This window comes from Stegodyphus dumicola, chromosome 9, assembly GCF_044657685.1.
Source record: "Stegodyphus dumicola isolate Sdum_Otavi_A_Nest chromosome 9, ASM4465768v1".
NCBI classification, from domain to species: Eukaryota; Metazoa; Arthropoda; class Arachnida; order Araneae; family Eresidae; genus Stegodyphus; species Stegodyphus dumicola.
In genome coordinates this window covers 89,757,327-89,769,874 of record NC_140776.1, presented here as the reverse complement: position 1 = coordinate 89,769,874, position 12,548 = coordinate 89,757,327, and the positions used below count along the sequence as shown (strand labels likewise).

General features: G+C 29.4%; 1 protein-coding gene across 2 annotated transcripts in view; it reads right to left on the bottom strand.

Annotated features, from left to right (window-relative positions):
• LOC118189723 (uncharacterized) overlaps window positions 1-12,444 on the bottom strand; it is a 60,563-nt gene extending 48,119 nt beyond the window's left edge. The window contains exons 1-4 of one of the 2 annotated variants that reach the window (XM_035360383.2): window positions 12,001-12,444; window positions 11,667-11,861; window positions 11,418-11,562; window positions 334-479 (exon numbers count right to left, since the gene is read on the bottom strand). In XM_035360383.2, the coding sequence (XP_035216274.1) occupies window positions 334-479; window positions 11,418-11,562; window positions 11,667-11,847 (472 nt within the window). In that variant the 5' untranslated portion in view covers window positions 11,848-11,861; window positions 12,001-12,444. The remainder of the gene's footprint in view (window positions 1-333; window positions 480-11,417; window positions 11,563-11,666; window positions 11,862-12,000) is intronic. The other variant, XM_035360382.2, reaches the window with a different exon arrangement.
• Window positions 12,445-12,548: the final 104 nt, after the last annotated feature.

The window sequence follows — 12,548 nt, the reverse complement described above, 5'->3', positions numbered from 1 at the left end:
TTACTCTGTATCAGCTACAGAAAATGCATGCAAGACTATTCCATAACTTTTATCATCTGCATATCTAACAGAGACTTTCATTTATGCAAATTTTGTAACATCTAAAATAAGTATTTCTAAACTCTGCAATTTAAATATTTCTCAATTTATGTAAACATACAAAAATGCATACAAAAAACTTTTTTAATTCCTTCTGTAAATTTTTTATATTTTAAACTTTTTTATAGATTTGTAACCAAAAATGAAATCAATTGAAATAAAAAAGGGGAGTTATTGTAATCCCAACACAAAATTATGAAACAGAAATGTGAAAAATACATTTACACTTCTTACCAGAATATAATATGTTTCCAAAAAATGTTGCATTTTCACCAAGATCTTTCAATGTTGCTAATGTGATAACATGACCACTAAGAGATTCAGGACAATTATAAGCCCAACGACAGCCTCGGAGGTCAATGAATTCTTTAACCTTTTCACTAATAAAACAATTAATAATACATTTACACATACAAGTAATTTCTACTAATAAATGCATATAGCTTTTTAATATATTTGACTCTTTATAGGCATAACTTATATATTACAACCCATAAAAGTAATTGATACAGTATTAAATAAAAAAATATTTGATAGAATATTAAATTACCAAAGAAAGCTACTTTAAAACATTTCTGGAGTACCATAAATTTGTACATAATACTTTTCAAAAAACATACTGAAGTTATGTATCTTATAAGTACATATAACTATTTAACAAGCTTAATTTAATTAAGTTTTCAACAAAAATAATGCATATTTTTACTATATACAGTCATTAGAACTAGCATTCTTTAATTAAAATTTAAATAACATACTCAGTTAAACAGTCCCTATTCTAACAATTTGTTACTTTTCTTTTTCCTTGTAAGATTCTCACTTGTGTAATTCTCAGTTACTGTAGGAAATGACGAATCTTAAGAACTAGTTAGTGAATAATCACTTAAGCTCATGTGACAAGAAACAACAAGATGGAAGGGTTACTAACCCTTTATTATTCCAATAAGATTGTTTTGTTAAAAACTCCGTCTTGGAGTGTACAACCAAAGCCAACACTTCAGCTTGAACTTAAGAGACTAAAAATTAAACTAAAACTAAGATTAACTAAAGAAATATAGCTGAAGCTATCAAGATTCTAATCGAATTGGCCCCTTAACTCTATTTGACTACAAAGCTTATCAAGGGCCTGAGTATGGCTGAGCGTAATAACAGCTTTGAGAGAGAGAATAGCCAAAAGGCAGACGCGTGTAAATCAGAAACTTTGATTCTCCCTAACTCTGTAAGTAACTTTGCCGTTTAAATACCGCTCCTCCTCATTAAGTATTCAGAAAGATTCCAAAACTACGTTCTGGCCGGAAGTAGTAAGTTGAAGTTAAGAATTTGACAGGAAAGGAACTTTAACTTAAAATTTAACTGTTAATAAAATTAACATAATCCTTGCATCCTAAATCCTCCTCTTCTTTTTTCTTTTTATGTGTGTGTTGCCCTACCTCTTCATGGCTGAAAAATTAGTCATTTTCTATGATGCACCTAGAGAAATATGATGACTGATGATATGGTTAAATGCAAAAGGAGTTCGGACATTCCTGACAGCTATCAGAAATAAGAGCATATCAAGAATGAAAGTTAGTGAAGATTTCGTATGAAGAATGAAAGTTAGTGAAGTTGCGCCAATTGTTCCTACAGAATTTTGAAGAAATGGATGCCTCTTTATTTAATAAACAACCAGTAATTGACCCATTTCATTTTGCACTTAGGCTTTTTCTGTTTCTACTATTTTGTTAAGGCTTACCATTTAACAGTAAGCTCTATTAAGAATGCTATGAGTACAAACTTCCTGCAGGTTCCAATCTATTACAGTTTTGTCAACCATATTCAGCTAATCATATCATGTTCTTTAATAGACATATTTTTGGTGGTAGCATACATACCTTTGAAAATAATCCATTTCTTACTTTTCTATAGAAGAGACATTTCAAAATTTTAATCATTATTTTTCTAAAATGCATGAAAATAATACAGCAGTAAAAGTTTATATCCTTATTCATAAAAACATAGCATAGCTTATGGAGACGCAGTCAAGGTTACATCAGATGAAAGCACAGATATTATGAGTGCCTTTTTATGTGACATTATCCATAACTGGCACTAAAATGCACCGCTTGGCAACAGTTTCATGACTGACTATATAATATGTAAGTATCAAAAAAATGTGTGGGCCTTTGAGAAAAAAATATTCATGTACTTTCATATGATTAAGGTGATGCATGTAATTTTTAATTTATTTGAAATTTAATATTACTTTTTTTTTTTTTTTTTGGTTAACTAAGCTTTTCAGGACAGAAATAAGAAAGCACAATCGGCACAAACTAGAAACTATATACTATAAAAATAGTTAACAAGAAAAACATTTTAATAAGTTTACCATAAAGCTAATATTAGCTATAATTCAGCTGGAATAAAGACAAGGTTTGAAGATAAAGAAAATATAAATGAATGCTTAAAAACTTTAATACTAATGATAATAATAATGATTGATTGATATCATGATGACACAGAGATGATGTTAAAAATGATTAAATAATCACAGAAAAGATTATATACACAATAATGTATGAATAAGAAACAGGAAATTAAGTTTTCAATAAATAACAAATATAGTCGAGCCATGTTTCTTAAAATTCTTTGTGGCTTACCACAACTTTTATACAAAATTAAATGCTCAGTGCCCCTTCCCACAGGAAATCACATCTACAATTTTACAAAAGCAGATAAGAAAATAAAACTACTGATGAAGGTGGGTTATTTGTTTATTAAATGAAATTAGCAGGAAATACACTATAACATACAAACTAATTAGGAACAAAAAGAATTTAGTGAAAAAGCTGAGGACGATAAGTTTCTGCCAACTTGTCAATATCATAATTTTTCACAAAAACAAACTCAGACTAAATTTCTTGCATTTTTTAAAAATGTGGAAAAGTTAGTTTGTGCCAAAATTATAAAAACACTTTCATTTTTCAAAAGTTAAAATTAGAAGAAATATTTTTAATAGTTTACTTAACAAAGTTATATAAGTTTTAACAAATTGTTTATTTAGTTAAGCTTTTATAATTTTAAAACTATATTTAATAACATTTTTAATTTCAGTAACCTATTTATGACATTTTAATAATAATATTTTTTCTATCAGTGTTACTGTCATTGGTTGGATATCAAGTCAAAATATCATGAAGAATGAAAAATGTTTCTATTTTAATAATTTTTTGCATTCCAACCATTAAAGCCACAAAAGTACAAATATAAAGCACACTTGAATATCATAATATTGTCATTATTTAACCAAACAGATAGAATAACAGATCTATTATTTGTCTGCATTATATAAAATAGCTTGATAAAAAGTTAAATAAAAACAAATAACACTTTGAATTTTTTCTTTATTATTCCTGGATGCAATACACACTAATGAATTTGGTACTTACATATTAATACAACCACCTATGTGTAATATGGAAATTTTTTACAGATGAAATGGTAAAAAGTTACTTATGAGGTGCAAGTTGGTAGTTCAGGATTTTTTTTTTTTTTTTTTTTTTTTAAGATTTCTAGACTGTTGATATTTATCAGTAAACATGGTCAACTTATGAAAAGAAAACTCACTTTAGCAATTTAAAATATAAATTTTAATTATTAAATCAGGACTACATAATATGTTAAAAAATAAAACACATTTGTTTCCAAATCTTTCTTGTAATTTTTTTGAGCTATTCTTTTTCCCGAGTACACATTGATCTGTTTTTGTTAAAAAAAAACTAAAGAGACATGGCACGGTGCAAATTTCAGGAACACCAGCTATCTACCAAACACATCTCCTTGTAGTTGCATTTAGAGATTTTGCAGCAAAATTCAGTATTCCTGCAGAAATTTTACTGCAGGTTCTTCCATGGCTAGCACAATTCCATAAGCATAAATTTTAAAGCAAAAATAATAAAAATAACTTGGAATACACTAAGAATATTTGGAAGACTTTGTTATGTGCCAGGCAAATTGCACAGAAAAGCCTTCACGAAGTTGTTGCAACTATTGCCTAATCATCAAGATTTCGTACACTTTATTACAGATTTATTATACATCAAATTTTTTACCAGCCTCTTGAAACTCCAATGGAAATCACCTTAGAGGGGGAAAAATGTTCTTGAAATAATTAGTGATTCTGCATTATAGTCAAGGTTATTGATCTGAGTTTATATAAAGTGTTACATAAGCCATTTATTTGCTTTGAATTTCTGTCAAAAGCATTACATTCATCAATTAAATATCTTCAAGGGAATTGAATCAACTTTGTTTCTATGTCCAGAATGAAAATTATGCTGAAAATTTTGTGCTGTCCAAAGACTGAGGGGGGGTGAATAAAAGTATTATCATTAGTTTTTTAAAGGCATAATACAAAAGTATATTTTAAAAATTACTTTATAAGTCTCATGAGTAATTTTAGTGTTATTTCATAATTTATTCTTTATATTGTTTTCATATGTTTAAATTAAGAAATTTAGTGATTCTTTAACAAAATTATAAATTTATATAAAGTCCACATTATTACTGTGAGGTAATGTAAAATATTTAATAACTAAATTTGTAAGACCTAACTTGAATATAAAAGTTGTTAGTTTTAATTTCATATATTTGAATTTGAATTGATGTTTAATTATGCAACGTTGAAGAGGGCATAAATCATATAATTAATATTTTTGATGTATTTATACACTGCTAAAACCCAGTTAACCTTGTAGAAAGAACGAAGATGTTTATTTGCTACTGTATTTAAGCATCCCACAGCCATTGCAGTGATTTACTCGCATAGGACCTGCCCTTTTGTATTAAAAGCATTTTCATTATTGCACTGTATTCTGCTATTTCTATGTTTATTAATTTCTAAAGCCCATGTTACATTGCTTTACTGTAAGAAATGTGATTATTAATAATGAATAATTAATTTTAATAGAATTTGATGGATATATAAAAGGACAATTTTTATACTGAATATAAGATTTTATAAAAAAAAATTCCAAGAGAAGGACCGTAAAAATTACATAATAACATCCAACCAAGGATTTCCAGAAACTGTGAATTTTTATTATTATTTCTTGAATAATTTAGTACAACTTTTATAAAATTTGGAAAGAAAATTTGTAGAGCTTTAAAAAAGCACATTTTGAGAGGGAAAAAGAAACCTAATTTTTTTTTTTTTTTTTTTGATTGGACTAAAAATTTTAATAAACCTCTAAAACTTACATTTATTGTCCAAAAAAGTTGTATACAAAATTTTGTTACTTAAAAATTACTTAGATTATAATTTCGTGGTTTTCTTCCAAATACATTTTCAATTTTCACTCTAATGCTTTTTCCTAAGAGGCTTTTCTGTTGCTAACCTTCTTCTCTTTGAAAGGGGAAATATATAAGATATAAAATATGTAAATCAAAATTATGATGTATATTAGCAATAGCCCTGTAATTCTTCATATTAATCTCTGTATCGCCCCTTTCTAATAGCAGCAATTGTTTATAATAACTTTCTGGACTGCATCTTTTCAAAATTAATCTGTTTTATGCTATCTTATGTAATGCCGCAATGCAGTATACATATACCCCCACTTGAACACATGTACTTAAGTGGGAGATGAAATAAAATATGAAGAATTAATTTACTTCACAATAGAAGAACTTCAGAATGAATTTGAAGTCACAATCATTAAAAACAACAATGAAAAAGATTCAGCTGCAATAAAACAGGTATTAAAGGAAACTGAAGGAAAAAATAAACAGAAACAGTTCTAAAGTGGGGGAAAAAACTTAACAAAATCGAAATATCATGGAAGAAATTGCTTTAATTGTGGAAAATTAGGGCATTTGTCAAAAGAATGTCATAATAATATTAAATGTTTTAGTTGTAAAAAATTAGGCTATAAATCAACTGAATGTAGAAAGAAAACTAATGAACAACACAGAAAGTTGAGAAGTTTAAAAGAAATGCTAGAATGGCAAGTAAAGAAAGAGAATATGAGTCAGCTATATGTTTATGAGAAGTAGCTAAGAAAACAGAAGAAACTTCATCTCTTTCTTCTTCTTTCTTAAACTTCTTTTAATTCATATAGAAAGGATGCACAGAATGAAACAGAATAACAATAAAAAAATTAAATGGATACAGATTCAGATACCACATTACACATGGAAAGAAGTACAAAAATATTTACAAGTTTTAAGAATGACAAATTCAAACCATAACAGCTGAAAAAAGGAGCTATAATCAAATCAGTTGGTGATATTAAAATGCAGATTGATAAAAAAAATAAGAACGTTTTGAGAATAGAACCCGTTCTACAAGCACCCAATTGAAATGAAAATTTATTGTTAGTACCAAAAACAGAAGACAACAATTTAAACATCATTTTTATCAAGACCAAAGAAGAGATCGATCAACATGGAAATATTCAATATATAGCTAACAGAAATGGAAATAAATCTGAAGTTGAAGGAAACATAATAGAATATATTAAAATTAGTAATGTGAATGACATATTACAGTATTGAGATTAGGTTATCTAAACTAGTAAAGACTGACTGAAATGAAAACTCATCAGTCATTTATAGAGGACATAAAAATTTTCAAAAACACTTGTGAATCTTTAACATTAGTAAAAATGACATGAACTTATAAAATTGTGAAATACAAACAATCTGAAGATACTTTAGAATTGCGATGCATAGATTTAGTTGGACCGATCAAGAAGTCAACAGATAGAAGTAAAGCTGTTATTTTCTGACAGCAGTACATGATTACAGTAACTTCATTTTTGTGATTACAATTGAGAAAACAAGTGAAGCTGCAGAATCTCTAATAAAGCTTATCATTGGGGAGAGAAAAAAAAAAAAAAAAAAAAAAAAAGACAAACAAGGAGAAAACTAAGAAGAATTTCCAATGAATTTTTAGCTAATAGTATAAAAGAATTTTTTGAAAAAATGGTAATGAAAGAAATGGGATACATTTCATTTCTTTATATTTGGCATCATAAATGTTTTTTTTTTTTTTTTTTTTTCTGAAAAAGTGAGTGGTGGAGATGATTTAAGGGTGCCCCTTGTATCGCGAAGCTGTTTCATTTATCACGAAATTGTTCTTTCGTTATGGTAACCTGAGTAGTTGAACGTTATGGAAGCCCTATTATGACATAATTGGTTGTGTGATTGCGGGAAATTTGAATGATGGGAAAAGAATTGCAAGAGCTCGTGGTGTGTGTCGGTTAGGAAGTCCATTGCTTGTTTTGTGGTTTAGATGGTAAAAATGCCTGAATGTGGTGAAATTAATTTCAAATTTCTGTACAATTTGGAACAAAAGGGGATAAGTGCATTATTTGACTGGTGTGTAAATGAAGGTTTACTTAGTAGCCATTATAAGCAGGGCTGTGGAGTCGGAATCGGAGTTAGGCAGATATTTGGGTAAAAGGAGTCAGAGTCAATAAAAACACATCGACTCCAACTCTGACTCCAGTTTATGCTGGACAGTTTGAATTTGAAATGACATTAAAGTGAATTGACAATTAATTAATGACAAACTGAGTTGTTATTTTTATTTATGAACTATACACATTAATAAATAGTTATTTTCTATTATATTAATATATTAATAAATATAAGGGAGGAGAATGGATGTGATATTAGCCATTATTGATTAAACTACTTCATTTAGTTACAAATCTGACTGGTAAATTTAGGTAAGCAGCAATAGCAGCAAGAACTCCCAAAATTGATGCTATTCTTAGCAGGAAAAAGAGCAATTATTGATCAAGCAATGAGATAAGGACGTACATTATACAGGTTGTTAAAATTAAGAACATTTTTAGAAGATGTAGATAACCCTAATGTTTCACTAACAGAAAGCCTGTAGAATTGCAAACTCTTCCACAAAAACAACTACCACAAAAAAGTTACAAACTGAAGAATTAACATGGAGACAAGAATGGAGGAATGTGATGTTTGCTCTTTCTGAAATGGAGGGTTTATTGCAGAAGGAATAACTTCTTCAAAGAAGAAAAAAGAAACCTATTTGTCTTTTTTGTGCTAGACAGTGAGATCTTGCTAGGTTCAATATATGCAGATCCCAAACACCAAATTTTGTTAGATGATGAACAAATTAAAAAGGCAAAGAAAGCCATCTATGAACTTTCATTAAGAATGAAGAAAAAAAAAAAAAAATACAAACAAAATTTCTGTATGACCTTTGAAAAAATAGAGAAATATGAGTGCTCTAGCACAACACCTCTTTTAGAACTTCTAAAAATCTAGACTAAAAAGTTAAAAGAAGTAGCCCTAACAGTAACAGCTCTTCTTCCTACTCATGTCAGTGTGGAAAGACTCTGAAGTTTATCTAATCGAATCTATAGTCCTCTAACAAAGAAGATCTTGCCAAAGCTATACTGTTTGTTAGAAATCACTAATGCCAGTTTTTCCATATCATAATAAATGCTGATTAATATAAATAATTTGCTATGCCATCAATTTTTTTCTGTAGCATCTATTACTTCTATATTAAAAAAAACTAAGCTGCAACCTATGTGTATATGTTTTACATATACAGTGGCTCCCAAAAGTGTTCATACACTTATGATTTTCATTGAAATAGGGCTCTATTCATTAATTAAAAGTAAACTTTCTGAATGTGATTTTAATAATAAGATCTATAATCAATTCGTAACAAAATTACATGAAATATTTTTTAAATATAGTGAAACTTTATTTTCCTATTTGCTGATGAAAGCAAATTTAACATGTTTGGTTCCGATTGTCAAATAACTGTATCGAGAAGAAAAATGAGGAACTTCATTCTAAGAACTTAGTTGGAACAATTAAGCATGGCGGTGGAAGTGTTCTTGAGTGGGGGGGGGGTATGAGCATCAGGACTAGGTAATTTGGTATTTATTGATGGCATAATGAATCATTCTCTTTACTTAAATATTTTAAGAGACAATTTAAAATTGTCAGCCCAAAATTTGGGTATTGGAAACAAATTTATTTTTAATCATGATAACGATCCTAAGTCGTATACGACTCTCAACGTTCGCCTGTAGTGTCTCTATAATTGTTCATAGGTTTTGAAACCACCACCTCAGTAGCCAGATTTAAACCCCATAGAACACATTTGGAATGAGCTGGAGGTTAAAGTACGAAAATACAACATCAAAACGAAAAGCGAACTCAAAACAGTCATGATGGAAGAATGGATGAACATTGATACAGAAATTACAAAAAACTAGTAAAATCTATTCCCACACATTTAAAAGCTGTTGTGGATGCTAAAGAATATCCTATTACGTATTAATTTAACGAAAAATGAAGATATTTACTAATATGTCAAGATTTTTTTGAAGTGTACGAAGACTTTTGTGAGATAAAATGTTTGTCATTTTTTTATTATTAATTTTTGAAAAATAAAGTTTCGCTATATTTTAAAAATATTTCATGTACTTTTGTTATGAATAGATTACAGGTCTTATTATTAAAATCTCATTCAGAAAGTTTACGGTACTTACGTATTAACGCAACCAGGCCAAAATTCGCATAAATCGCCAAATTTGGCAACACTACTTACGACAACCCTACGTGTTATACGTAGTTATAGTAGTTTGCTGACAAAACTGTTATAGATTGGAATAATTACATGCGGGAGATATGTGCCCTTGAAATGGATGAAAAAGAAAGAAAGCAAATAGGCGGCGAAGGACTTACTGTGAAAATAGACGAAAGTTTATTTGTAAAAAGAAAAAATAACACTGGGCGTGTACTACCACAGCAATGGGTTTTCAGCGGAATTTGCCGAGAAAAGAAAGAGAATTTTTTGGTTACTGTACCTAACAGAAGCGCCATTACCCTCATGGAAAAAATTTGCGAAAATAATAAGGAAGGAAGCATCATTTATTCGGATTGCTGGAAAGGATACAATACAAGTGAGTTAAAAAATGCTGGATTTCTGCATGGAACTGTTAATCACAAATATAACTTTGTGGATCCCAACACAGGCGTTCACACACAACATGTAGAGTGCATGTGGGGCTCAGCCAAATGGCGCAACAAAAAACAGAGAGGAACAGCCCGTCATCATCTTGACTCATACCTTATCGAATTTATATGGCGCCAAGCTCAAGCTGTTAATGGCGAAGACGATTTTCAATCAGTGCTAAAAGCAATAGACCAAAAGATTTCCGCCGAAAAAATAATTCTGCAACTTATTCAAATTCGAAACCAAAAGGGTTTAATTGCTATTTTATACTTTAAAACAAAATAATATACAAAACTGTATTAAAAATTATCTGTAATTAATAAATGTACATTTTCTTTCTATTCATACTTTTTTACTCAAACTTACAAATCGCGCCAACCTGGTTGCCATAATACGTAAGTACCAAGTTTACTTTTAATTAATGTATAGAATCCTATTTCAATGAAAATCATAAATATACGAACACTTTTGGGAGTCACTGTATATGAGGTAGTCGGAGTCTTTAAAATTCCAGGCGTCAGAATCAGAGTTGAAGTTAATCATTTTACCTACCGACTCCACAGCCGATTATAAGTGTCCTGTTTGTAGGAAGGAAATGCGTATGGTCGAACGGTAAGGGGAATACCGGCACTACGTAGGATATTTTTAACTCTTATCTTTGTGAATTTATGTGGCAATGCCAGTATACAGATTCTAGTTCAGATAATTTTAAAAAGTCAATTTTAGGAAGTTTTTGGATGCTAGGAATTTTGTTTGATTGAAGACAAGAAAATTTCTAAATAAGGTAAATGGATATTTCCTTTGTACAGTGCTAAGATGAATTTCCTTTTTATGTTATTTGATTTAAACTATAGTTTATTGAGATTATATATTTTTTGTTGGCTACTCCTTTGACTTTTTAAGTGAAAATAGATCAATGTGTACATGGGCAAAGTCAAGGGAGTGTGCAATACCAAGTTTGTGAAATTCTCTTAAAAATAGGCCAAGTTTGTACAATTCTTTGACTTGTTATTTTGGCTTTGTGTAGCGGCAAAGGGGCACCTGTAAATATATTTTTACCAGAGTGATTAAATGCATCTGGCCTGAGTATAGAGAATGTTTATATTTTTGAAGATGTGCTGGTGTTGGTAAATGTTCTTTAATAATGTTGTTTCTTATGCATTATGTTTAATGGTCCTTTTTGAAATAGAAGTTATTTAGAAATCATCAACAATCATTAATTTTTGCAATAAAAATAAATAAAAATACTGCCTCAAATGTTTGGGCTTATATTATACAAGAATTTGAAATAAATATTTCTACAAATTTTTAAGTGAATATTTTTTACCTGAGATCTTTATGCATAATGACATCTGAATAATATCCTGGCCGCGATTCTCCCCGTGCATGTTTATGAACTGATGAAACATTTAATAATTCAATAGGACTAGAATTTTTCTTCATTCTCAAAAATATTGTAGAACTCATCCAGGCTAAAATGTATGAAAATAAAACTACTTCAATAATCACATTTAAAGAACACTTTTACGATTTAATATATATATATAGCATCAATATACCATTAACATAGAATTACCGAGATCTAAATAACCAGACATGAATGGATCTTCTCTTTCTCCTCTCGGCCCTTCCCATCTAGATTCATATAACAATGTTGTATGAATACCTAATTTGGACTCCAGATACTGAAGAATCATTTCATAATATTCTACAGGAATGCTTGGAGACAGATAGGTTCCAGCGCGTAATGTAATCATCTTCGAATACTAACCTACAAATATTTTAAAGACAATTAATACCGAGCATAAATTTCACTATCATCACAACATGTAAAATAATAAGGAAACATCATAAGTAGCATTTAAAGACATAAATCGTAGATTTGAATTTTTATAACAAAAGGTACATACAAAAGATACCGGTGGTAAATAAAACATGCACAGGACAGCTTACAATACTCCTATTAGTAAATATTCTGCAGAGCCGTGAAATCACAAATTAACCTTAACGGCCATGACAATAACATTCCCTCAAAGCGTGATCAAACTATTGCGTCACTGGACAGTTATTTTCAGATCTTTCTATTGGCTAATAAAATCAACAGACTTCTAGGTTCCCGCGATATCAAAGAATTTTAAAAAGAAACTTTCAGAATTAAATCTCATTCAGGGCACTAGCTGAAAATATCTCTAATCTAAACTTTACAAATATTTAAAAGAAAATGAATAATTCTCAGTTAGTATGAATGATGAAATATTTGATTGATATTGACAAGAAATTTCCATGTAAATGCTATCAAAGGCAAATCAATATTAGCAGTGACAGTTAGTTGTAAGGTGTTGAGTGTTTGTATCCTTCAGACAGGAATTTCTGTTTTCACTTCCTTCAGCGACTGTAGCTATAAACAATCGTGCTATCATTTTTTCTAATCTATTGAAGTAACATAAGATGACGTTTT